The sequence below is a fragment of the Telmatherina bonti genome (genome assembly GCF_933228915.1).
Source record: "Telmatherina bonti genome assembly, chromosome: 10".
Lineage (NCBI taxonomy): Eukaryota > Metazoa > Chordata > Actinopteri > Atheriniformes > Telmatherinidae > Telmatherina > Telmatherina bonti.
Window position 1 is genome coordinate 23,741,954 of NC_136628.1, and position 26,274 is coordinate 23,768,227.

At 38.2% G+C, this 26,274-nt stretch overlaps 1 protein-coding gene across 1 annotated transcript in view; it reads right to left on the minus strand.

Annotated features, from left to right (window-relative positions):
- Positions 1–4,750: 4,750 nt before the first annotated feature.
- LOC306761289 (GDNF family receptor alpha-4-like) overlaps positions 4,751–26,274 on the minus strand; it is a gene marked incomplete at both ends in the record, with an annotated part of 33,590 nt that continues 12,066 nt past the window's right edge. Inside the window, 7 exons of the mRNA XM_079247414.1 lie at positions 4,751–4,948; positions 8,182–8,318; positions 17,355–17,489; positions 17,935–18,044; positions 21,171–21,540; positions 21,644–21,736; positions 21,821–22,087. Coding sequence (XP_079103540.1) covers positions 4,751–4,948; positions 8,182–8,318; positions 17,355–17,489; positions 17,935–18,044; positions 21,171–21,540; positions 21,644–21,736; positions 21,821–22,087 — 1,310 coding nt within the window. The remainder of the gene's footprint in view (positions 4,949–8,181; positions 8,319–17,354; positions 17,490–17,934; positions 18,045–21,170; positions 21,541–21,643; positions 21,737–21,820; positions 22,088–26,274) is intronic.

The following is a 26,274-nucleotide window of genomic DNA, read 5'->3' on the forward strand; positions in this document are numbered from 1 at the left end:
TTTTTTTTTAATTCAAGTGCCTCCGGGGGTGGCACAGTGGTTCACACTCAGAGTTGGAAGTCAAATAAAGCTTTCCCAAATGATCTGATGCTCTTTCCTCTCCATCTTTTGGAGAGGAAAAAATTGTTGTGTTATAAATACTGCTGGTGTTACTCTTAAATCACAACCTGACTTTTCTTAGCCATGAGTTTTAACAACAAAACGCTTGCTTTTCTATATACAATGTGAGAAAGATAGGCCTTATTCTGATAATTTATATACTTTATTTAATTGAAACTTTATGGCAAAAATATTCTCACTGTCGTGAAAAAAAAGTTTTAACAAAAAATCTTTTAGTTTTCTTTCAAGTCAGTTGCATCAATATTGCTCCCATTAACAAAAGATGTACTGCAGAGTTGTAGCACTGCGATGCTAGCATAACTGTCAGTTTCTATAGCTATTTAACAGTGAACAATCAATCAAATATATGATACTAACTTTTTTCTCAAGCTTCACATGATAATGATACTTTTGTAAATGCTGAAAGAATGACTGAATTCTTTCATTTCATGGTCCTGATTCGTTCAAATTGCTACCCTGAGTTGAAAGTCAGATGACATTGTTACTCCCAAATCATCCTCATCATTAAAACCACCTGCTGGTTGAGTCAGCCTCCTTTGGATCAGAGCTCTGACCCATCAGAGCATAAAAAAAGACATCTGTGGGTGTTCTGTGATGTCTGCAGGGAACTGTAAGGGAAATTCACAGTTGGGCATGATGCTGGTGTATATTTGTGTTGTCCTAACCTGACCACAGGCGTCTACTGGGACCCTCTGCAGCTGAATGCATACAGACCAAATCATTTTAGCCATGCAGACTGAGTGTGGTGGCACCAAATGTAGTTCAAACAATCTCCAATCCAAAAATCAACTTACCGAACTAAAGAAATAAGAACTTGAAAGCTGTTTTTGAGAGGACTTACCCACACCTCTAAAAGCATGTGGATAGATTACATGACCATGTGGGCATAACTGACTCCACACTGAGCACTGCAGTGTGTGTAATGTCACTTTTTTTTCTTTTTTAAAAAAAAAAAAAAGGTATTATGATTTCCCTCAGAAAATTAATAAGAAAGTTGTTTTTGTTTTCTTTTCTATTATCATTTACAGATGGAAGTTAGTCTACAGACGTTCATGTAAAAATATTTTAATTTATTTCTGTCTGTGCTCTTTGATGAAGCCTTGTGTAACTATATAAAGACAGTACATTGCAACAATTCCAGACATGATGTGTTGATGAAAACGGGCACTGAGATCAGCTTCCCTTGCCAATCTCTAGAGACAAACATGGTGATTGCTGCAGCTTTCTGTTTTGATCCTTTTCTCTAGAAGGATCTGAGCCAGGATAGAATGAGATGGATGTAGAATATTGTGGAAGAATCTTGAAGAAAATCTTTTTCTCAAAGCACTCAGGATCTTAGTTTTAGGGTTGACAAGACACAAACCTGGATGATTTAATGGTGAATGACATTTTCATTCATACCAGGCAAAGGTTGTACAATTGTTCAGAAATTTTCCCAATATTTTGATGAGCTTAAGTGGTGATTGAATGTTTTGTCTCTTATTTGTATTTACACTGTTAATTTGAGCTGCAGCTCCTCTGCACTGCTTTATGTGGTAATGATTGATGTTAATGCTTTATGGAAGCAGTAATAGCAGTATTGCATATAAAATGCTTAGTTGTAATTATAAGTGAAAAAGACGTGCAATAGATCAGTAAAAACATGTAAATCATCTTAGGAGCTTTGGTGGCTTCCCATCACTTATAAATAGAACAATGTAGAAAATATTTTCCTATCTGGATTAATGAAGTATAAGTTAACTTTGTTGACAGTTGGCAGAGTTGGACATAAAACACAATGGCCAAGAGCCCTCATGCTGTACTTTCTGTAATTAAATTGCAAATTGATGCCAGTCTCTGTTTTTTTTTCCTTTTGATTCTTAGAGTCATCCCACTTCAGCTTGTACATGTCCGTTCAGCGTCATTTTGGAAGTAAAATGTGTGAGATTCTGTAATCACCTCTGTCAGTCACAACTAAAATACAGACACAAGTAAGCTTGTTCAGTTTTGTCCAAATTTGATAGGAGCTATGGGGAAAATTGACTTATCAGTGTGAACAATTCCTTTTTTAATTACAGCTAATTAATGTCCCAGCATGCATTGAAATTTTTGGCTTATTACCAGACAAATCTCTGATTAAAAAACACCAAAGTTCTTTTATGTACCACAAGTTAGGAGAAGCGATGCAATTAGGAATGACATATTTCAATATTTCATTTATAAACCACAGGTTTTTTTCCTATCTTCTCCCTTTTTTTTCTTGGTCACAAACAAGCACTTTCTCTGCAAGACATGAAAATGTTCACTTTTTATTCTTTTAACAAGTTGTCATTCTTACTGCTATGGCACAAAATTACACAGTTATTACACATTATAGTCAGACTGTTTGACTATTTGGCATGTTTGATATGTTTTTACAAGAGAATTAGCACATTAAACAGTACTGTACACAGTCTTACCACTTCCGTGATATAAACGATCTAATTTTAGAAATATACACAAATTTCCTTTCAGATTCGGTTTGATGGCTGGAGAGATGGCCTTTTATCTTTGACACTGCTTGAAAAAAATTAAAACTAATGCTGGATGTCCGTTAATGTTTGTACAAAATAAACAAACCTACTGAAAAGTTAAAATACATGTAAACTTATGTCAAGTCATTAAGGCCAGAGCACACTGGATGACATTTGTCATAGAACGCTGTTGACTATTAATTAATAGTCACTGCAGCACTGCTGTTTCTGCGGTATGACACTATGATGGAAGTGTAGCGACATGTCTTCTCCATGGTCGCGTTAACAAAAGTGAATCCCAGCTGGTTTTCCAGCCAGATGTTTTGCTTTAGTTCTTCTGTGCACACATTTCCTTTGCACGAAATAAAGTTGCAGTCACACTTCAGAGGGTTTCACACAGATCTTTTCTTCATCCACTTCTTTGCCTCTTCCAGCAGGCTGCAATCAAAAAGCAGCATGATTTCTCTTTGAAGTGTGTAACAGCCACTGCGTGTCCACTAATCTCATGTCGACACAACTAATGTCCAGCATTCACATCGATAAAATGTGAAATAGGGCAGTCCTGCACAGGCAAGCATGCGAGTGCTGCTGTTTTCATATGCTTCCACTGTATTTCGATCTTTACACTGTTCAGTTTTCATGTTAACAAGCCGTCATGTAAACAAGTCCAGTGGTGGGCATAAATAATGCTGCAGGCTCATAAAGTTTCCCAATTATATTGATAGATATAATAAGGACTCTTTGTAATACCTTGCAAGGATTTTCAGTTTAATTACACCACTACATACAATGACTTTAAAGAGCATGAATGTATAGCTGCAATGAATCCACAAGATGAGGCAATAGAAAGAATTTTCCATGCAGAAACCACACTGGTTGTTTCTTGCCAATCAATCATCCGAGTAGATAAGTTTAACCCTCTACAAAAACTTCACTGTGCTTCACTTTACCTCCATCCCTGCAGCTGCTTAATTTCACAGGAAAATGAGCCATAAGAGGAAAAACCATTAACATCAGCAAAAGATATTTCAGGCAGGGAGAATGGCTCAATGTGGTGCTCAATGATCAGAGCAGCCAGCAGGCTTTACAGCCTCCTGTGTCCATCCCTATCGCTGCATCTCACTCTCACACCATCTAATGTAAATGATGGGGAAGGAGCGCTAAAAACAGATCTCCTAAGGATAAAAAAAAAGTGAGAGGGTATGACAGCAGTAAATTGGCTTTCTTCTCCCGTGAGCCTTACTCCAGATCTCCCCTGCATGCAGAGCAATTTGAATTGTGCTGTAATTGCTTATGTTGCTTTTCTCTCCGTGTTGTTTCTACAATGGAATTTGATCTCATTACTTTTGCCTGTGGTTGAGTTCTCAGCCACTTGGCATGGCAGGAGTAACACTCCATGGTGTGTTAACAGAAAGGAACGAGCTCTGCATTTTTTTTTTTTTTTGTGCACAAACTGAAAAAAAAACAAAATGTAACAATGTACTCGTTTGCATCTCATCCCCTTTTTTAAATAGAGCAAATTCAAAAAGTGTTTTTCTTTTAATTTTACAAAGCTGTGTAAGTGTGGCTCACTTTCTTATTAGCTTGTCGCAAAGTGGATTATCTTGCTCAACCGCAGCATGACAGAGGGAGAGGAAGAGCTGAAGGGCCAGCAGAGAAACGGATGTGGCATAAGTCATGAAATAGAAATCAAAAGCTGTGCTCATGCCTGGTTGCAGTGGAGCAGGCTGGCTATGGTTTTTGGGAGCATGTATAGTGTATGCAGCCTTGGGCAATGTGCTTCTTTTTTAAAAGAGGGGATGTACTTTGAGTTTGAAGCAGGCTCTAGATAGAAAATTTGCCCAAACAGCATTTCTCAATTTGCCCATGCACTCACATCTGCTCATGTTGCTCTCTTCCTTTCGTGGAGGATGACTTGAGTAAAGACATCGCAGGATGACGGAAGGACGCAGGAAGTTGAGAAAACTCGAGAGGAAAAACTGAATTAAAACATCAAGTTGGGATATTTGAAAGGGAAGAAAGGCAAGAAACGCCGCAAGCATTCATACTTCTTCTTTACAAGTATCCTTTGTGGTTTACTCTGAGTGCTGGGATGGATTTGACAGCAGAAGTGAGTGTAAAATGTTAGCTGAGTGTTTTCAGTGGCACCACCACTTCCAGCTCAGGATGAGAGTTGGCAGCAGTACTGATGGCAAGGCAGGTACTGCTTGGCTAGCCGCTCCCTGCTGACTCCCTCTGGCACCCGATTCAGAGTTGGAATCCTTCTCAGAATATGGTGGAATGATGTTGAATTTTTCACTTGCTTCCTCTTCTTCCTCTTCCTCACTGTCCTCCATCTGTAAGGCACCATAGGAAGGATTTCTCTAATTAACAAGAGCAGCCAAGCATAGAGGTGAAATCAGAAAAAAAAAATCTTTATAAAACTGTTTTCAACATACATACAAATACCTTTTGATCTACAGCCAAATCAGAAAAAAAACAAGCAAACAAGACTTCTGTAATTTGAACACTTTTTATAACCCTTCAGTGAGTTGTGTATGAATCAGTGTGTTCATCTTCTGTGAAATGCAAATGTTTACAATTGATCACAGGGATGAAAAAAACAATCACAATTCAGTTTATGCTAATTTACAGGATTGTAATTTTATTTTAAAGAATCACACTGCATTGTTACAGCACTCCTTTACATGCAATCTGTTTAGTTCCGCCTCTTTGAATGGTTTAAAATTGCACCCACTTTAACTTTGTATCTGGACACTCAATGATAAAAGAATTTGAAATGTAAACCCTGAAAATTTTTTATAACATTATAAATATTAGAGGATAGAGCGGTTTTTGGTTTGATTCAGATGACAAGGCAGCTACTCTACCGCTCAGTAGTTTGGGAACACAGATTTAAAAGAAAAGTTATCCCAACATCTTAACGGTAGTGCCGGTGCCCAAATCAGCTTCTCTCACTGAGATGATGCCAAATTTGGATTTTCAATATGGCAGGGATATTAACACATTAATTTCACTCTTTGTATTAACACAATAATTCTGACAGCTTTGATAAAAATCTCAGATTCATTTGATGAATGTAGGCTGTAGTTTTCATGACTCCATGAAATAATCTTGGGACCCCCACTCTCTCATATTTATATGAGAAAGGAGTTCTTAAAGGAAGTCTCTGAGCTATTTTCCATAGCATTTGGAGATTTCAGACACCTCTTATCAAGAGTGCTACATATTTCTGGATGATTTTATGCAGTTGAAAAGGTTCCTAAGCAAAATCGATTTTTTTTTTTACTGTAACCAATCAGGACACAAGGAAGCAGCACAAAGAAAAAGTGTGTAGAAACTCTCCTGCAGCTACACCACTGGGAGATCATTTCTGAGATGGAACAACTCAGCTTGGATTGGTTGAAGGCATCACTGAAATGCGTGAAATATGTTTTTATCTTCAGATCTGCAGATGCGTTATCTTCCATAGTATCTCTGCTGAAGGGGGTGTGATGTATCTGATTTCCATTTCTGGCAGCTCAGTTTCTATACATACTGTACGGGCAAGGAACAATAGTGTTTTCATTTCAAGTAAGTGCTGTAAGAATGGTTTACTTCTTACTGGAAAAGAGGCAATGCCTTTGAAGGCCAACATTTTTATACTTTTGAATTGCTTTCTTGTCACCCTCCTGGCAGTGTGATGGTATTCTGAAGAAGCGTATAGAAAATGTTGCTCTAGCTGGCATTACCATGAGCTCAGTCATTGCTGGGGGGAACACACATGCTGGTAAATGGTGCTTGACTTGCAGGCAATTCTCATGTACCAGCAAGGCAATGACAGTCAAGCCACACTAACACAAAGGTTTAAGATGAAACAAGTGTCTGAGCCATTGATTGACCACTAAATGTTCCTGTTCAGTGACAGCTTGTACAGCCCAAGTTCCAACAAATTTGGGACATTTTTTTAAATATGGACAAAATGAAAACAAAAAACCTTAACACAATAACAGGTTAATATTTTGCAATAATATGTTAATATTGACAGCCCTAGTATAAATCCTACGTTGAATTTAAGAATTCCATGTTTGCTTAGAGAAGACCACCAGGCACCCAATGCATTATCTAAAGTTCGTTTCAAAGATTTTAAAACATTACTGACAAACAATTTTATTATCTATGATATTATATTTTTATGTATTCTTTCTCCAGCCATGGTGACCACTCGTAGCTCTACTTCAGGTTATAGTCCATTCAGACACACACACACTCATAGCCTGATAGTCACACCTGGGGGCAATGCAGGTTTGAGTGTCTTGTCTAAGGACACTTAGGCATGTTGTCAGGGGAAGCTGGGAATCAATACTCCAACCTTCCAGCTGAAAGAAGACTGTCCTTCAACCTGAGCTACAGCCACCCCTGTCTTCTACTTCTGTTAGAAGACACTCAAAACCCAATCAGCTTTACCATATAAGAAAAAAATTAAGGAAAGATCTGGATGCATTAGTTCATGTCTGTAGGAGCTGCCCATGATTCTGTTTGTTTCAGATGTGCAAACAGCTGATCATTCATGTAAAATCTTTTCTATGTAAAAAGCTCTTTTAAGAACTTATCTTTCCTTATGATGTTATCATTTTGTCAATTTCGTTTCTAATACTGTAATTTTCATCTATCTATTCTCTGCAAGAGAAGAGCTGTATTCCTTGGTCAAGTTGATTTGAAGATCTAACTGTATTTGTTGGCAAAATAGCACAAAACAAATTAAAAGGCCACATCTCTCAATGCTGACGTGGAAGATGAGTAAAGGAATAACTCTCATATTTTGGCACTTAACACTTTCGTGAACATTAAATTCGTGAACGAGGAGGTGTTGTCAAGGTTGTAACCTAATATATTACATATTTTCCCTTTTACTGCTTGAGATATCCCTAAATACCATGAAGCTCTCACTGAAACAAGCATGGATGACATAATGTCAACACACTGATCTGAAAGAGACAAAACCTTGATTACAGACATTTGCTTGAACTTCAGTTTTACTTTATATACTAAATTCAAACGACTGACATCAGTAGTATAAAAACTACAAGGGGAACTATGTTTTACATTTTATTTGTAGTTGTTGAACATGCTTTCTCAGTTACAATTGTAAGAAAAATGCTATAAAGGTAATTTGGTTTTATACATAAGTAGATGTCCACTTTATTGCATCTGCCAGACAACATTCTCTGCACTTAGTTTGGTGAAGGTACATGTGACAAATAGGAATCTCAACTGCATGAGCTGTGCGTCTGGTAGTCATGAATCTTAATAGCAGGAGAATATTAAGAATGAGGAGTGTTACAATGAAGAATAAGAAGCAGATCAGTTAGCATATATGAATATTAAAGTATGTTGAGTCTAACGCTGCAAACACCTACTGCTAATCCTCAACCACACTGAGAGTTGGAGATAAGAGAAGGTTGGAAACAGAAATAATCTGAGATTATACAAGGAGCTCCTGGGTCTTACTCTCTGTTATAGTCTCTGGTGATGTGTATGTGTTAAACCCTCACTCATCTCATGTACCAAGTTAAGTAAAAGTTCTTACGCTGCTGAATTCAGGGAGAGTGTTAACACTGACGTGGACCTTCTCTTGGTAAACACGGGGGGAAGGCTGAGAAACTGGCACAGGAGTGTGTTCCACCAGAGGCGGGGGAGAGATTCCCATAGAGTTGATGGCTTTGCCTGAAACAATAACAGTGGGAAGCATCTTCATCAGTCTCATATCATTATTCATCTTCGATTTGCCTCTAAAACAGTACCAATTCATTTTCTAAAAACTAAATATTGTGCAAGTAACATACATCACTTTGGCCTGGTCGGATTTATCACCAGTAATGTGATCTATGACATTGCTACCAATATCAATATAGCCCTGTGAATGAATTCCAATGACTGAATTCTTCTGAAAATGTATTCTTTTAAGTTTTATTTTTTATTATTTCATCACTTCTAATTCCATTTTATTCAATCTACATTTTTGGTTCTTATATCATTGGATCTCTATTAGATTAACTTAAATACTAATTCATTTCAGAGTAACCAAAGGTGTTAATATACATAAGTTATTCATCCTGACAGTGCTTCTTTACACTTCCCATGAACACTATACCATGCCATATCAAACATCTATAGATCTTTTCAAATGTGTTAATCCTGATTAAAGGACACTTTGTTTTTTTGCTGGAAAAGAGAATGTTATACAAATGTTGATGTTCTTCAGCACTTTGATGAGAGAAATCAAATCAAAAAGGGGAAAAAAGGATGATGCATTCAGTTGCACTTCAAATCTAGTTTATCATATCGTAACTTTAGGACTCTACGACACACATAGGTTTGTGATCGAAAAACTGATTTCAGAGCTCTGAGTCTGCTGCATATGTGCGATTAGTATTGGAGTGGTACATCAAAGGAAAGTGCAATCAATCATTTATGGATGCACAAACACAGAGCTCTGATGCAGAACTGTCTGTGAAAAGAATGAACTTTAATTGTTCAGATTGCTCTTACATTAAAATGAGGCTGTGTTTTATTAGGTTTATTTATATTTATTATTATTTATATTTGTTTTATTTGACTCTCCTATCTCTGTTGCTGAAGTTGCTAAGGTGGTTAAAAAGTTCCTTGGTGGCAAGGCGGATGAAATCCGCCTGGAGTTCCTTAAGGCTCTGGATGCTGTGGGGCTGTCCTGGCTGACACGCCTCTGCAGCATTGCATGGACATCGGGGACAGTGCCTCTGGACTGGCAGATTGGGGTGGTGGTCCAATTACTTGGAATCACACTCCTCAGACTCCCTGGTAAGGTCTATTCAGGGGTCCTGGAGAGGAAGGTCCATCGTAGGGCTGGGCAATATGACCTTTTAGTAATATCCCAATATTTTTATGGCATGTCACGATATACGATATATATCTTGATATTTACCTTAGCCTTGAATTAATGCTTTTGTGCATACAATCACATCTGTAAGATGATTTTGTGTCTATATTAAAACATAATTGCTCATACTGCATTAAGATATGCTGATTTTAAACATTCATGCCAAAAGGATGAAATTGTAACGATGCAAACTGATCAAAACCGTATTTATTGAACAGTTAAAGCAGTGGCAGAAACATGTCATTTTAAAATAAAATAAAGTGCCTTTGCATGATGTAATAAATGCAACATATGAAAATACATGCTCTAGAGGGTGACTTTTCAAATGATGAAATTAATTTGTGGTACTACTACCTTTTGTGGCGACACTGCTACAACATACTTTGCATACGACAGTTGTTTGGTCAACATCCTCTCTCCGGTATCCAAACCACCGCCAGATGATGGATCCTGTACTATTTTTCTTCTATTCTTTTCTTTTTTTGCCACTGAAAAAGGCTATCCCTTTGAAAAATTATTTTAAATATCATTAAAACCACCTTGTATAAATAAGCTTTTTTCCTGCTTTATTAAATGTTTGATTATCAAATATCAAATTTAACCAAAGTATTGTTATGTTTTGTGGAATAGCTAGCTGCATGTTCAACCCTCCTCCTTTATCTGGGCTTGGGACTGCCACAGTGACCCAAAAAAGACACTTTGACAGAGATACACTTGTGTTTTTTATTTGTGTAGTTTTCTTACTTTTAGTTTAGTCTTTTTTTTTTATTTTTATTTTTTTATAAGTTTTAGCTTGCTTTGGGTTGAACTATTATAAGGCTTTGCTTTATGGATATGTTTTTGAGTTGTCGTGTATTTTTTTTAGCATAGAAATCAGCTTTATAATACAGGCAGTATGTCCTTGTATCGTCTCCAATAAACGGCTTCAGCCAGCCTTTGAATTCAGGGTTTGATTCCCACTCCTTTCCGTATTTTCTAGAGACATGACGAGCTAGATAAATGTTTAGCTTGTGTCACACACACAGTGGATGAGGTGAGTAAGTGACAGAAGCTGTGAATGTAATAAAATATAATTAATTATTTTTGCGTGACGTAAAAAATTTTGCAATTACGTCCCACTCTGTAATCCAGAGCGCGATCAGTGGCGGATTTGGCTGTTCATTTTGACTGTAGGTGGAGTCGTGCAGGTTTCCTCTCTGCTCCTCTGACTGGCTGCAGCCGGAGCGACTGAGTGCTTTAGGACGGGGAGAGACTCTCGTTCGTGACAATAACTTTACAATATGCACTTTAAAGTCAGTCGCCAAAACACCAGGAAAGTCTCCAATAACTCCAGTAAAAGTCGCTAGATTTGTCGCTAGTCGCTTTTTACAAAAAAAGTCGCCAGATTTAGCGAGAAAGTCGCCAAGTTGGCAACAGTGGCTACACGCTGCCTCTCATGACGTAGCACGTAGCTCACGTTTTGTACATAACTAGGTGCGCTTGCTTTAGCAAAGCGGTGCAGAGAGTCGAGGAGGAGGGAGAAAAACCCCGCCCACAGCTAAAAACAACAGGATACTAGAATATGACTAATATAGGCATTTTCTATATCCCACAGGGGACTAGCCACGATATCTTGAGTATATCCGGTATATTGCCCAGCCCTAGTTCATCGTATACTCGAATCTTGGATTGAGGAGGAGCAGTGTGGTTTTCGTCATGGTCGTGGAACAGTGGACCAGCTCTATATTGTCTTTGGGGTCCTGGAGGGGGCATGGGAGTTTGCCCAACCAGGCAACAGGTGCTTTGTGGACCTGGAGAAGGCATTCACCTGTGTACTTCGAGGGCTCCTGTGGCGGGTACACCGGGAGTATGGGGTACCCGACCCCCTTCTACGAAATGTCCGGTCCCTGTACGATAGGTGTCAGAGCTTGGTCCGCACTGACGGCAGTAAGTTGGATTCATTTCCAGTGAAGGTCGAACTCCGCCAAGGCAGGCCAAAGTGAGGGAAGGATTGAACGCGAGACCAACAGATGGATCGGTGCAGTGTCTGCAGTAATGCGGGCTCTGCGCCGGTCTGTCGTGGTGAAGAAGGAGCTGAGCCAGAAGGCGAAGCTCTCGATTTACCAGTCGATCTGCGTTCCTACCCTCACATATAGTCATGAGCTGTGGGTCGTGACCGGAAGAACGAGATCTCGTATACAAGCGGCTGAAATTTCCTCCGCAGGGTGGCCGGGCTCTCCCTTAGAGATAGAGTGAGGAGCTCGGTCATCCGGGAGGGGCTTAGAGTAGAGCCATTGCTCCTCCGCATCGAGAGGAACCAGTTGAGGTGGCTCGGGCATCTGGTCAGGATGCCTCCTGGACGCCTCCCTGGTAAAGTGTTCTGGGCACATCCCTCTGGGGGGAGACCCCGAGTGAGACCCAGGAGACGCTGGAGGCATTATATCTCTCAGCTAATAATAATAATAATAATAATAATAATAACAACAATAATAATTTAAATATGTGTATATATATATATATATATATATATATATATATACACATATTTAAATTATTATTATTATTATAATCATGTTCCTTTTTATTTTTGATGTGCATTGTTGAGTGACACCAAAATCAAGTTTAACTATGTATCCACATACCCACATGGTCTCACATAACCTACATAACTTAAAGGTGAAACCAAATAATCAACTTTGTTAAGTCAAGATGACATGCCAGCTTCGTAGTTGCTTTTAAGTTACTATTTTCATTCAATTTTTCCATAAAACCACCCTCTTGCATAAGAATTGCAATACTCCAGTTGTAGTTTCTTCTTTTCAGTTTTTATTGGTGTAGAAGCACAACTAATTCAGGCCTCAGCACCATGTCTGGAGGACAATGCTGCATAGAAAGGGTGAGAATAGATTCTGAGTAAAATTCACAATTGCTAAACTGTATGTGAGAGCACACTTTATGTGAGATCTTATTTCCCCTTAAAACAACGTGTCTGTTACCTCATCGTTGAAGGTTTTTCAGAATAGTTCATGCACACACAGAGACACACACATATGCACAGAAACAACAAGAAATGAATTCATTCACAGCAACTGAACTATCTTTGCACTTATCTCAAATAGGAACTTTTGGTGTTCTTTTGCCCTTTTTGGTTTGGCAAAAACACAACAAGAAGCCACATTCTGTTGTTTATCATGTTTGATAAAAAGATTAATTGACTCCACAGAGCAAGGAAATCACATTTATATTTGGCAGGCAGCCAAACACCATAGAAACGTCTCTTACTATTCATTTATTTATAAAAACATCATGGTTCAGTGAGCCACCCTCTCAATCATCAATTATGGCCCATCTCATTTGAATTCTGTATTAATGCACATTATAAAATGCTCAGTAAGATCAGTATCTCTACATTAATTTAGATAATACTCATACCTGACAACTGAAAGATGACATTTCCCCTACTATTGTGCCTACACAAAAACATCGTCAGCTACAAGTTTCTGAGCAGGATGAGCAGTGTGTCAAACCCACAGACATCTACAGTGAAGAATGCTTGGTTGTTTGTGTTTCCAACAAAATCTCCAATATTGGCCACATAAATAGCCCACTGATTTTTTTTTTTTACTTCATCAAAAAGATTCTGTTCTTTTCTACAGTCATTAAGCAGATGCTTTTATCTAAAGCGACTTACCAAAGAGTGAGAACAACACAAGCACGAAATCAAACAGTAGAGAACATCATAGGAAGGTTCTAGTGGACTGTCCAGTTGGACGCAGGTTCTTACATGAAGTGCTACCATCTTTTTTTTTGTTTGTTTTTTTTGTCACCTACGTTAAAATACAAAGAATTAATACCAGAATTGTAGTCCTACACACTTTTCTGCAGCTTCCCACCTGCCGCCGCCCACCCAAAACCCCATTCCGACCTTATACAACTTCCCAGCAGTAAGAATTAAACAACACAAAAGCACTTCTGGGGTTAATCGTGAAAACCTCATAAAAATAAAAACAATGGATCTAATAAAATCTGAAAATAAGACAATAAAGTGTGGCCTACTGAATATTAGATCCCTCCCAAATAAGTCTTTATTAGTCAATGACTTGATAGGTGATCACCACATTGATTTATTCTGTCTTACGGAAACCTGGTTACAGCAAGAGGATTATGTTAGTATTAATGAAGCTACGCCAGCTAACTATTTAAACTTTCACATTCCTAGAACTACAGGCAGAGGAGGAGGTGTTGCAGCTATTTTTAAGTCAGAATTTTTAATTAATCCTAAGCACAAAACTAACTATAAATCCTTTGAATTCCTGACATTAAATTTATCTCATCCAAAATGGAATTCAGAGAAACCGCTCCTTTTAGCATTAGTGTATCGCCCACCTGGACCTTACTCCGAGTTTCTGACCGAATTCTCTGATCTCTTGTCTGAGTTAGTGCTGACTACTGATAAGGTCATTGTACTAGGTGATTTTAATATTCATGTTGACGATGAAAATGATAGTTTAAACATTTCCTTTAGCTCTATTCTAAACTCAATTGGGTTTTCACAAAATGTCAATGGAGCCACTCACTCTCATGGTCACACTCTTGATCTTGTTCTAACATATGGTATTGAGACTGATAAGCTCAAAGTATTTCCTCAAAACCCTGTCTTGTCCGATCACTTCTTATTAACCTTTGAATTCACTTTATTTGATTACTCACTGACCAAAAATAAATTCTACTATAGTAGATGTTTATCAGACAATAATATTACAAAATTTAAACAATCAATTGAATCAATTTTTTCACATCTACCATGTGTTAGCATGACCGAGAGTCCCCCTTTAAGCCTTACTCCTGCTCAGATTGATCAACATGCTGATACTATAACAGCTTCAATGCGTACAACCTTGGATAATGTTGCTCCCCTAAAGAAGAAGAAATTAGGTAAGATTATGAAGGCTCCCTGGTTTAATTCCCAGCTTCGAGCTCTAAAACAGGCATCAAGGCGTTTGGAAAACAGATGGCGTTCATCAGGACTAGAGGAGTCTCACTTAACCTGGAAAGAAAGTTTAAGCGTATACAAAAAAGCCTTACGTATGGCAAGAACAGCTTATTATTCATCATTGATAGAGGAAAACAAAAACAACCCTCGGTTTCTTTTCAGCACTGTAGCTAGGCTTACTAGGAGCCGGAGCGCTGTGGAGCCATGTATTCCTTTCTCACTTAGCTGTGATGATTTCATGTATTTTTTCAGGAATAAAATTGACACTATTAGAGATCAAATTCACAATACTCTTCCTTCTACCTATAATGTTGAGCCTGTTGTGGTCTCCGAAGCATCCTTAGAACCAGGATCTGACTTGTGTCTAAATAGTTTCTGTCCTGTCCAACCCTCTGAATTAACTAAAATAATAGCTTCATCTAAACCATCCACCTGTATCTTAGACCCTCTCCCAACGAGCCTCTTTAAGGACATTTTCCCTTTAATTAATACATCACTACTAAATCTTATCAATATGTCTTTAGTGACAGGATATGTACCACAATCATTTAAAACTGCTGTAATCAAGCCTTTACTTAAAAAGCAATCTCTGGATCCAGAGGTGATAGCAAATTATAGACCTATATCTAACCTCCCGTTTATGTCCAAAATTCTGGAGAAAATAGTTTCAGCTCAGCTACATGCCCACCTGAGCAGAAATAATTTATGCGAGGAGTTTCAGTCAGGATTTAGAGCTCATCATAGTACTGAGACAGCATTGGTGAAAGTTACTAATGACCTTCTTATGGCCTCAGACAAAGGACTTGTGTCCGTACTTATCTTGCTTGATCTTAGTGCTGCATTTGATACAGTCGATCATAACATTCTGTTACAAAGACTAGAACAGGTGATTGGAATTACAGGTACAGCGTTAAGCTGGTTTAAATCATATTTATCTGATAGACTTCAGTTTGTTCATGTAAATGACAAGTCCTCCTCCCAAACTACAGTAAGTCATGGAGTTCCTCAAGGTTCTGTACTTGGACCAATACTCTTCACACTATATATGCTCCCTTTAGGCAAAATTATTAGACAGCATGGAATAAACTGTCATTGTTATGCAGATGATATTCAACTATACTTATCCTTTAAACCAGATGAAACAAATCAGCCCAATAGGCTACAAAATTGTCTCATAGACATAAAGACTTGGATGTCTAGAAATTTTCTCCTCTTAAACTCAGATAAGACTGAAGTAATTCTCGTTGGATCTGAAAAACTCAGAGCTAAATTTTCCGGTTTTGTAATGAACCTGGATGGCATTACTTTAGCTTCCAGTGCTACAGTGAGAAACCTTGGAGTAATATTTGACCCTGACCTGTCCTTTGGCCCACATATTAAGCAGGTTACTAAAACAGCCTTCTTTCATTTACGTAATATAGCCAGAATTAGGGACATTCTGTCTCGGAATGATGCAGAAAAACTGGTTCACGCTTTTGTTACTTCGAGACTAGATTACTGTAACTCTCTATTACTGGGCTGTCCTAAATATGCCCTGAAAAGCCTTCAGCTGATCCAGAATTCTGCAGCCAGAGTCCTGACCAGAACCAGCATGAGAGATCATATTTCTCCAGTTTTAGCCTCTCTTCATTGGCTGCCTGTTGAATCTAGAATAGAATTTAAAATCCTTCTCCTTACATATAAAGCCCTCCACAACCAGGCACCACTATATATCAAAGACTTCATTGTTCCTTATATACCAAGTAGAGTACTTCGTTCGCAGACTGCAGGCTTATTTGTGGTTCCTAGAGTCTCAAAGAGCCGAGCAGGAGGCAGAGCCTTTGGTTATCAGGCCCCTCTCTTATGGAATAAGCTCCCAGTTAGTGTTAGGGAAGCAGACACCCTCCCCACCTTTAAGACTAGGCTGAAGACTTATCTTTTTGATAAGTCCTATAGCTAGGGATGGTTAGCATCCCTTAGTTATGCTGCTATAGGTTTAGACTGCTGAGGGACATTTCCTGATACACTGAGCTTCTTTCTTTTTCTCTTTATCTCTTTCTTTTACCCCCCCCCCCCATAACAGTGTTGCATCATTAACATGTATGTCTCCTGTCTCAGCAGGTCTCCCTGGCTGGGAGTAGCAGTTCCTGTTGTCTGTTGTCTTTCTGTCCTCTTCCCCCCACACAGCAGAGGCAGATGGCTGCCTGTCCTGAGCCGGGTTCTGCCGGAGGTTTCCTTCCTGTTAAAAGGGAGTTTTTTCCTTCCCACTGTTGCCAGTGTGCTTGCTCAGGATGGGAGATTGAGTTGGACTCAACTCAATCTGTTGGTTACCTTAAATAGGCTGTTATGAATTGGCCTTCATTATGTTTTCCCCTCTGTCTGTAAAGCGTCTTGAGATGGCATTGCCGTGATTTGACGCTATATAAATAAAGTTGAATTGAATTGAATAATGTTTGTTTCAAAGAACTGGGCTAAGTTCTCTAACTTTCCGGAAAAAAAATCGCTACACTAAGTGTGGAAGTGCTCCTTGAAGAGCTGAGTCTTAAGCTTGCTCTTGATAGGAGACAGGGACTGTGCAGAATGGACAGAGTTTTGGAGGTCATTCCACCATTATGGCACAACAGAGGATTGAACATCCAATGAGCATAAGTTTTTTTTTACCCCTTTTTTAACCCACTTATGTATTTCATATTAATGTGCAGATTTTATCCAGAAAGCTACACCTATTTTAAAGTATTTTCAAAAGTTTCACGTAATTTTTGTTGGAATTTGAAGCTCTTATTAATATCACAAGCAGTGCACTGGTTTGTAAATTAATAATATTGACTCTGTGCTATGGATATGCTGCTGTGAAGCTGTGTGTGCTTTTCCTAAACCTCAGGGCTTTACTCACGAAGACAAACGTTGTTGCTGAACATGTGAAGGATGCGCTGACAGCTCTGCCAGTCATTCCCACTGCCCTCACATGTGCACCACTGAGACACCTCCATGCTGCTGTTGCTCACATAGTTGGGAGTCATGATGGTGCCTGGGTATAAAAAAAAACAAACAAACAGAAAAACAAAAATCATTATGCTGGTGCCACTTTTAGAATTCTTGAAATGATATTTTCCACAGAGACAGGATTCCCACTGCAACACACACCTCCATGAAAGGTACAGTCAACAAACAGTATTAGATGGCGCGCAGTAAAGTGTCAGCAGTTTTCAAGCTTTTTGAAAATAATATTAATGTATTAAATAATATTATCTGTGGATTTAATAACTAATTCTTACTAGATCCCCAGACAACAGCTTTTGACAGCTGATCATTTGTGAACTCCTGTAGAAATATCTTGTGAAAAAAAATTAAATAAAATTGGCAAAGTATTAACATTAGACAACATTACATTCTTTATGTGGCTTACTGTTACTTTCTGAAGCTTTCCATGTTTTAGCTATGTGTACTGTTTTATTAATTTGTCTCCACCTCACCTATGAGTCCAGTGTAGGCCTTCAGGCACATGGCTCTGCTCTCTCGCATACAGCCAGAGGCAGAAAGAGAGGAGGGCTGGCAGTTGTGTTGGAAATCAGCAAACCGTGATCTGAAACAAAGAGAAGAAAACTGTTCAAAGGTGTCAGCACTGAAAAAAACATTGTGCATTTTATAGCATTTTGACAACTTAATTTTGGAATAAAAGGTTGTGCTAAACTACTGCAACAACACAAGACAAACCAGAGAAAAACAAGGTAATGCACTCCATGAAAAACATGTAAGGAAATCCTGTTTTTTCACCCACCAACAGCAGTTACTTCTCTGTGGAAATCATCATGAAAAAAGTAAACTTACTCATTTCATTTAATCACTACTGTGACTTTTTGTTTTTCTTGGTTTTGTTTTTAATATGGTTAATTATGGTGCAAAGCTTTCCTTGCAGACTACCAATGGCAGCAAATCTTAGATTTAAAACAGTATGTTTTACAAGTAGATAACTTTTATAGCTTTCAAGGAAACCTTTCCACCCCACAGCTTCCTGCTCCAGGACAGATTCTATTTTTATCCAAACACAGCCTTTGGATAATAATAGATATTGTGAGCCAGTTGCTGAGCTTAGCGCACAAACTAGAGAACCCACCTGCTACTACTGTGATTAAACTGAATGTCAAGAGCATCAGCGTACACCAAGCCATTATAATGAGGTTGTTTTTGTTCACTAATTAGGATGCAAAATTTTTTTTTTTCCTGGAATTTTTTTTCTTCCTTTTCGTTTTTTTGCTGCTCTGGTTGGGTTAGACTTATTGAAATTATAATTTTTTCTGCTTCTCAAGCAAGGCCAAAACTTAAAGATTTATCTTTTTCATTCTGTTATTTTATTGCTCAAAGACAGAGGTATAAAAATCTGATCTAAAACTCATGATGACTGTGGTGACTAGAATTTTTAAAACATAGTTTCTCAAACAAGAACCTTTTCTTTAAATCTGTCGTCGATAATGTAGCAGCGTCACCTTCTCAGTTTCATGTAACTCTTGAGTAGATTAACTTCTTTTTGTTATAACTAAGCTTGATATTTAAACACAAAAGATGGCATAAATATGGAAACAAGTAGAGTATAAACAAAAGATTAGGCCTCTCAGAAACCAATATAATCATACTGATTAGCAGACTCCCAGATCTTTTTTTTCTGTTACGTACAAAACTACTTATGAGTTATTGTACCAACCAAAAGGATTATTAACTGCTTACATTCTGCATTTAATATAGAAGAAAGGACCCATTCTTAATAAAAAGTAAGGGCTTGCATTCAGAGATGTTGATCTTTGACCTAAAAACTGGTCAGCAAATGTCAGTCTTGTATGTTACATTACGTTCTCACTGTTGAAAGCAAGAGTACTCTACTGGACTGAAATGCCCTACGTAGTTGACCATTTAAGAATTTTTTCACATACAATTGAAACTTTTAAAATGTATAATTATACTAAATGTTTTTTTTCCCATATAATAACATGATATCTTACTTTCATCATACTTTTACTTTTTATAAAAACCTAATAAAACTTAAAGTACATACCTTTGGAAAGGATGATAGGTTTCATTGTCTAATTCTTATGTACAATATAATCTAGACTGGCGGGTAGACATTAATTATATACTCATAGGGTTACAGCAATTTTTTCTCTTGGAAAAGTAGTCATGCTGCATTCAGTGAAAAGTTTATTTCAGGTGGAGGAGTTCAGTTATCTGGAGTTTTAGTTCTGGCTAATAAAAATCATGACATTGGTCATTGTTTTGTGGCAGAATATGTAGTGCAATTTATGTAGTGTAGTGTGTTTCTTTACAGATGAAGGGGTTAAACCACTAGCAGTGTTCTTCATTTACTAGTCAGCTTACTTCTCTACCTTCAGCTATGACTGAAAGCTCAGCTCGGAAAGTTCAGATGAGGTGCTTTAAGGCAGGATTGTGAGACTCTCGGGTTATTTCTAGACTTTGAACATCCTGAAGCCAAGGTTGCTTACACCAAGTTGTATCACCATGGCAACTGATGCTGGAAAGACCAACACAAACATATTGTATCCTGGCCAATCAGTTCTTTGAGAAAGTGAAAATAAAAATTAGAAGTAGAGTGATGAATTGAGATTAAATACACAATCACTGATCTGCCACCAATCAATCAATCTATCTATCTATCTATCTATCTATCTATCTATCATATTGAACTATAACTTCTATATGCAGTCTGCAAAACTGCATCAAATCATGATTTATAACCACATCCATCTTGTAGACTAATCTTAATCACAGGAAAAAATAAAAGTATTTTTGTTTAGCACATTTCATCTGAATGAAAAAAAATTACATTACATATTTGTATAAGACTCTTAATAAGCCTTCTTATTAAGTTTTATGTTTATTTTGGGCCTTGGCACATTAACACATGATTAAAAAGGCAAAGGATCTGTTGTGTATAACAATGCAATTAAATGCAAATAATCACAAAAATTTAATTCTTCATAATTAAAATTTTAATCAGTGGCCAACACTAGTTTATGTATTTATCATCTTTACTTGGTGTAAAGAGCACTTAAAAAAATCAGTTGCATTTGACAGAAATGCTTTCAGATGGTTCCTTCAGCACATTCTCTTATCAAAATACATAACTGAAAACAGATCTCCTTAAGCTTGTATGATGTGGAAGTAAGACTGATCATCTTCTAAATGTACATATTCTCCCAGTCTGGATTATTTTTCTTGTATTGTAAGCTCCCTTTATCTACTTTTGCTGCAGCAGCTGCATTTCTTTCAGTCAGCTGGAAATTTACCACTGTGTTTGTGATGCTACCCCCACCAGTTCTGCATGAACACAAACATAACTAAAGTCAGAAAACCCAGTTTGACATACGGAGTTATAAACCCATATCATAGTTCTGCTTGGTGAGCTCTTCGCTCTTCTTTAAGCCAGAAAACCAGAGGACATTCTTTATTTATTGAACCTGCTTTGTAGAACAGGCTCCTAATGTCTCCTTATTTCTTCCTTCAAGATGTTTGGTTTTGCCAACTGAGCAGAGTTCAGTTTGGCTTGTTGGGTGGATTTTATAATCCATACTGTTATGATTTACTGCAATCCTACATTTTGGATACCTCTGAATAATCTGTTGCATTAAACTATTTCTCACTTATAAATGCCAAAACTACATCAGTACATTATATCAACACTTTCAGACTGCTACCTTACCTACACAGCTCATCTCTGGAACAGTAGCTCTGCAGACTTATGCAATTGGGCTTTCCCATTCTTTCCTCTCCTTTCACATTCTCCTCATAGGAGCATGATGGAACAATGGTTTTCCTCCGGCGCTCCCCACACAGAGTGTCAGAGCAGGGACAGAAAAGCAAAGCAAAGCTGTATTCCTCTGGTACACGCTCCAGGAAGCGTCGCAGAGCTTTGCGGCATTTCTGGCGGTTACAGCTGTTGTCTGTGGCTGTTGCTCGCTTGGTGCAGGCTACAACATATTCTGACCGCAGGGAGCCACATTTCTCATACAGGCCACAGTCCTGAGCTGCCTTCAGACATTGGTTTTGGCCATCCACAGACAGGGAGGAAGCTAGAGAGGAGGTTCAGAAGGAAAACAGAGTAGTGTCCATGAAGAAAAAAATAATGACTCACATTTCAATTAGTCACTAAAAAATACAGAAGAGTCGCTCTACCTGCCATGATGGAGGCCATTCGTGACATCTCTATGTTTCTCACCAGATTTAACTCCAGTTCCTCATATGGGGACACACCATACTCATCGTATGCTAAAACATCAAGCACAATGAAAACCATTGAATTACACAGCTGAGAACTGAAAGACTCCCACACATGCTGACGTTTCTACCAACCTGCAAATCTCACAGTCCAGTACACCCTGAGGCAGTGTTCTTCCCTGCGAGAGCTACGCTGGCATTTGCAAACTTGAAGCGGGCGATAATGTTGAAGGGAGTTCTGGGCCTCCAAGCACTCCAGACGGGCATCTGAGCTGAGTGGAGACACTGCTTCTTCAGCTGCACAGTATTCGAGCAGTCGGTACGTGCCCATGCAGGACTGCTCCTGGATGCAGCCCTGCTCGGCCACCAAGCAGTCTAAAGTAGCTGATGCTGGTACACTGCCTGGAGGAGAGAATGGACCTGTCAGTAGAGGAAACTGTTGCCACCACAGGTTTTTATTATCCCAGCATTCAGTGTTAATCCTTATGTTAAGGTAAAAGAGCATGACCTTCTGCTGCAGTAGATGTTACTGCAATGTAACAAGACAGTAACGTGGATAACATTGCATGAAACAGAGAGCCATTTAAAAAATTCATAGGGTTATGGGTTAGAACCATTTCATAATTATTTCCTCTTTTTATTCTCACAGTAAGTCTGCAACTTTTTACAAAACAACTATATTTCTTTCAGCACAGTGTCTCTATGTTTTGTGATGAAATCTTAGTTTAAGCTTGTGAAAATGATTCCGCTGCATGTCACATTATGTCGGTACAAGGAAGCTTGGCACTGTGACTTAGGGCCAAATCTCCTAAGATCACAGTTTCTGAGTAGCATGTGCAATCTAGAATTTTGTGTGCTGGGCTGTAACGTGGTTTGCAGGTAATTTTCTAAGAGTGATTGCATAAATGGTACAAAAGTGTTTGAAACTCCCTATTAAAATAAGGGTTTTGCACGTGATATGGTTTGCAGCAAAAAGAGTTTGGAGAGAAAGCATGGCCTACAGCAAATAAATTTAACCCCCATACCAATAAATGCTGAGCGGGAATGACAAGTTAATTCTGTCGGTATAACAATGTGAACAGAAGGTGAACAAAAGAAAAAGCCCCATTTAATAAAACATGCGGGTGGGGTTGTAGGCTGTATGTACTGTCACCTTAAATTAAAAGAAAACATAAATGGAAGAGTTTTTAATATAAACCTATTGTATTTTTTACTAAGGATTTCATAAATTGACCTACCTACAAGCCAACCACAGAAAAATTGTCCACAACATGGAGAACAGAAGAATGTTTTCAAAAATAAAAGAATCATGGACTGACCTGAGATAGTTTGCACATGGGCACAATCATGTGCTCCTATTACACTAAGAAATCAAGCTATTGATAAAAAAGCTGTTTGGTCTCAGTTAATGACCATCAAGTTTGTAGAAACCTATAACTGTGACCATCTGGCGACACATTGCATTTCGGACAAAAGAGATTTTGCAAGTATAAATGACTCCTCTCCATCCCGTTCCACCAACAGCACTGAAATGGGAATGCCTGATAAGCAATATGTTTTCATGACTGTTTCCTGGTTTATCCCAAAAGTATTCCCAGAAGAGTGAAAAATGCATTTTCTGCATCTCCTTGCTTTGTATCAATCTCTCCTTCTTGTGATAATAACTGCAGCCATGTGTGCATTTATGTACACAGACTGAACATCTACTTGAAAAAGTGTTAAATACAGGCACAGTTTCTAAGAGCAGAAGAGGAAAAATCAGTAAGACTTTTGAGTGCCTTCCTTTTACTATTCTATATTAATACCGTATTTTCACAACCATAAGGCGCACATAAAAGTCTTAGACTTTCTTCAAAATGTGCGGCGCGCCCTATAGTGCAGTGCGCCCTTTGAGTCCATGTTGTTGTTGTTGTAATCGGACGTAGTAGAGAACACCATGAGAACGTTAAAGGGTGAAGTGTGGGCGTTGATCGCATATAAAAGAACAGGTATGTGCGTTATGCAGAACACCTTTTTCTAACAACCCTGAAAATGGCAAAAAGACATGCTTATGAAGCACAGTTTAAACTGAAGGCCATCAACTACGCCAAGCAACGTGGAAATTGAGCAGCCGAGAGAGAATTTAAGATTAATGAATCGATGGTTCGCAAGTGGAGGAAGATGGAAAACGAGCTCCGACAGGTAAAGAAGACGCAGCTGAGTTTCCGTGGACATAAGGCAAGGTGGCCCGAGTTGGAGGACAGACGCTTGGGCTAACGTGTCTGCTGGCACTGTTGTCCGCGCTTTCGCAAAAGCCGGCATCATTTCAGAGGAGCCGCACGGCACGGAAAGTGACTCTGACAGTGAAGAAAGTGAACCTCGCATGTTTGCTGGAGATTTAGCGCAGCTGTTCAATTCAGAAACAGAGGATGATGACTTTGATGGGTTTGACTGATGATGATTACCGGTAAAAAATGTGAGTACCAAACTCAGTTTTGGTCCCGGTCTATTTTTAAATACGCACACTTGTGTGCTTGTTTTATCCGTGTGTTTTACCATGCCCACGCCGATGATTGATTGATTGATGATTAAAAAATGTTAGTACTTTGTAATCAATACTTAAATAAAGCACAACCAAACTCGGTTTTGCTCCCGCTCTGTTTTTAAAAAGGCATACTTGTATGCTTGTGTGCATTGAGAATGTTAAAGGGTGAAGTGTGGGCGTGGATTGTACCGGTATATAAAACCTGCGCCCTATGGTCAGGTGCGCCTTATGTATGTGTTAAATACAGAAAGGGCGTACATAAGTAAGACTGCGCCTTTTAGTACGGTGCGCCTTATGGTCGTGAAAATGTGGTTAGCTGTTTTTATTACTTGAATGAAAATGTCAGCTTTAACAATGATGCGCTGGACATTTCAGCAATGTTAATATGCAACAGGTTTATTTTCAACTGATTAAAAAAACAGACAAACAAACAAAAAATATATATTTAACATAATTAAATAAAAAAGCTATACTGTATGATACCTGATGTTGATCAGTGGAGGACAATCCCCATGTTTAAAGGCGTTGGTTTATCATCATATCCAAAGTACACTATTACTGATGCTGAAAGCTTTTCAAAACACTCTTTTAAGATTTACATCTTACTTTTAATAATTGCTCGTTTCATAGCTATTCTCTTCACTGCAACAATATTTTACATTTCTTTTAATTCTGTCAGACCAGGTGATCTGTTTACTTGCTCTTTGGAGTTAGTTGCCCAGCAGCAATTTCATAATCTAGGCAGAAATAATGTAAGATAAAAAAAAAAAAAACCATAAAAAAAAATACACTTAATAGTTTTCTGCATCAAAGGGGATGTTATTATACAATGGCAAACTCTCAAGACTTGAATGACTCCAAATCTGAAAACATCTGAAACATCACCAATAAACTATTCTGTTTTTCAAAACAGAGCATTCATCGTTCCCTTTGAAAATTATGAAAGGGAAAACAGGCTAAAAGACTTTGAAATGTGATTGTGGTCCTTTTAAAAAGCAATGTACTGTATAGGGTCTTCAGATACACATACTCTGTGAATACTTGGACAAAAGCCCTGTTATTATTGTCAAACACACAAACAGCTGGGGGGCAAAACCTTTTGCAGCAAGGTCCCATCTATTTGGAAAAAAAGCTTTTGAGACAGTCAGAGCCAGTCTCTACATGCAACACTGTTTTAGACCCTAAACTTATTTACTGAACACTATTCTGCATTTCTCTGTAAGCCAACTAAATAGTACGACCATACAATGCTTTTTCACAGCAGGTTCATCAGCTTACACAGCACCTGAAAGCTATCTGGCTTGCCATGAGATAAAGGTATCCATGTTAAAGAATATTTGTCAAATTAACCCTTACAAAGGTCATTTTTTATTCGTGTGTTGCTTTAAATGTGTTTGGTTTTTTTTCTCTGACTAATGTGCTGTTTAGAAATATAAGCCATAATGCTGTATAGTAATAAAGCATTAAGAGAGATTTGACTGGCAAAGATCTACCAAAATTATTGGAAGATGGAAACATTGCAAATCCTTTTATAATAACACTGATCATTGCTTCACCAAAAAAAAAAAAAAATTTAGAAGTCCAGAGGCATACTAAGGGAGATAGAAAAAAGGAAATTAATTTCCCCAAATGTGACACATAATTGTCTCCACAAATTACACTTCACACAGTGGATTCAGACTTAGAAAATAGCTGTAGTGAGCAATATGCACACACTTTCCTACTTCATCTTATTAATTTGCTGTATCCTGTCATTAGTTAACAGCACAAACAGAATACGCTGGTAGATACAGGAAAAATATTTTGAAGAGTTAGGAATAAATTGAGTAAACTATCATGTATAAACTTAATGCATGCCTGTTAAATATCTGTGCCTATGCTATCCTCACATGTACTTATGCCACAAGACATAAACACATAAGCTCATATACAAACATGCACACCATTGTGTTAGATTGGTCACACATTTCGATTAAGCTCCTGCTGACAGGCGGCACAAAGCACGGCTGCAATCCAATTCTGCTGCTGCATGTTTTGCAATCTCAGGCACGGCATGAGGTCCACA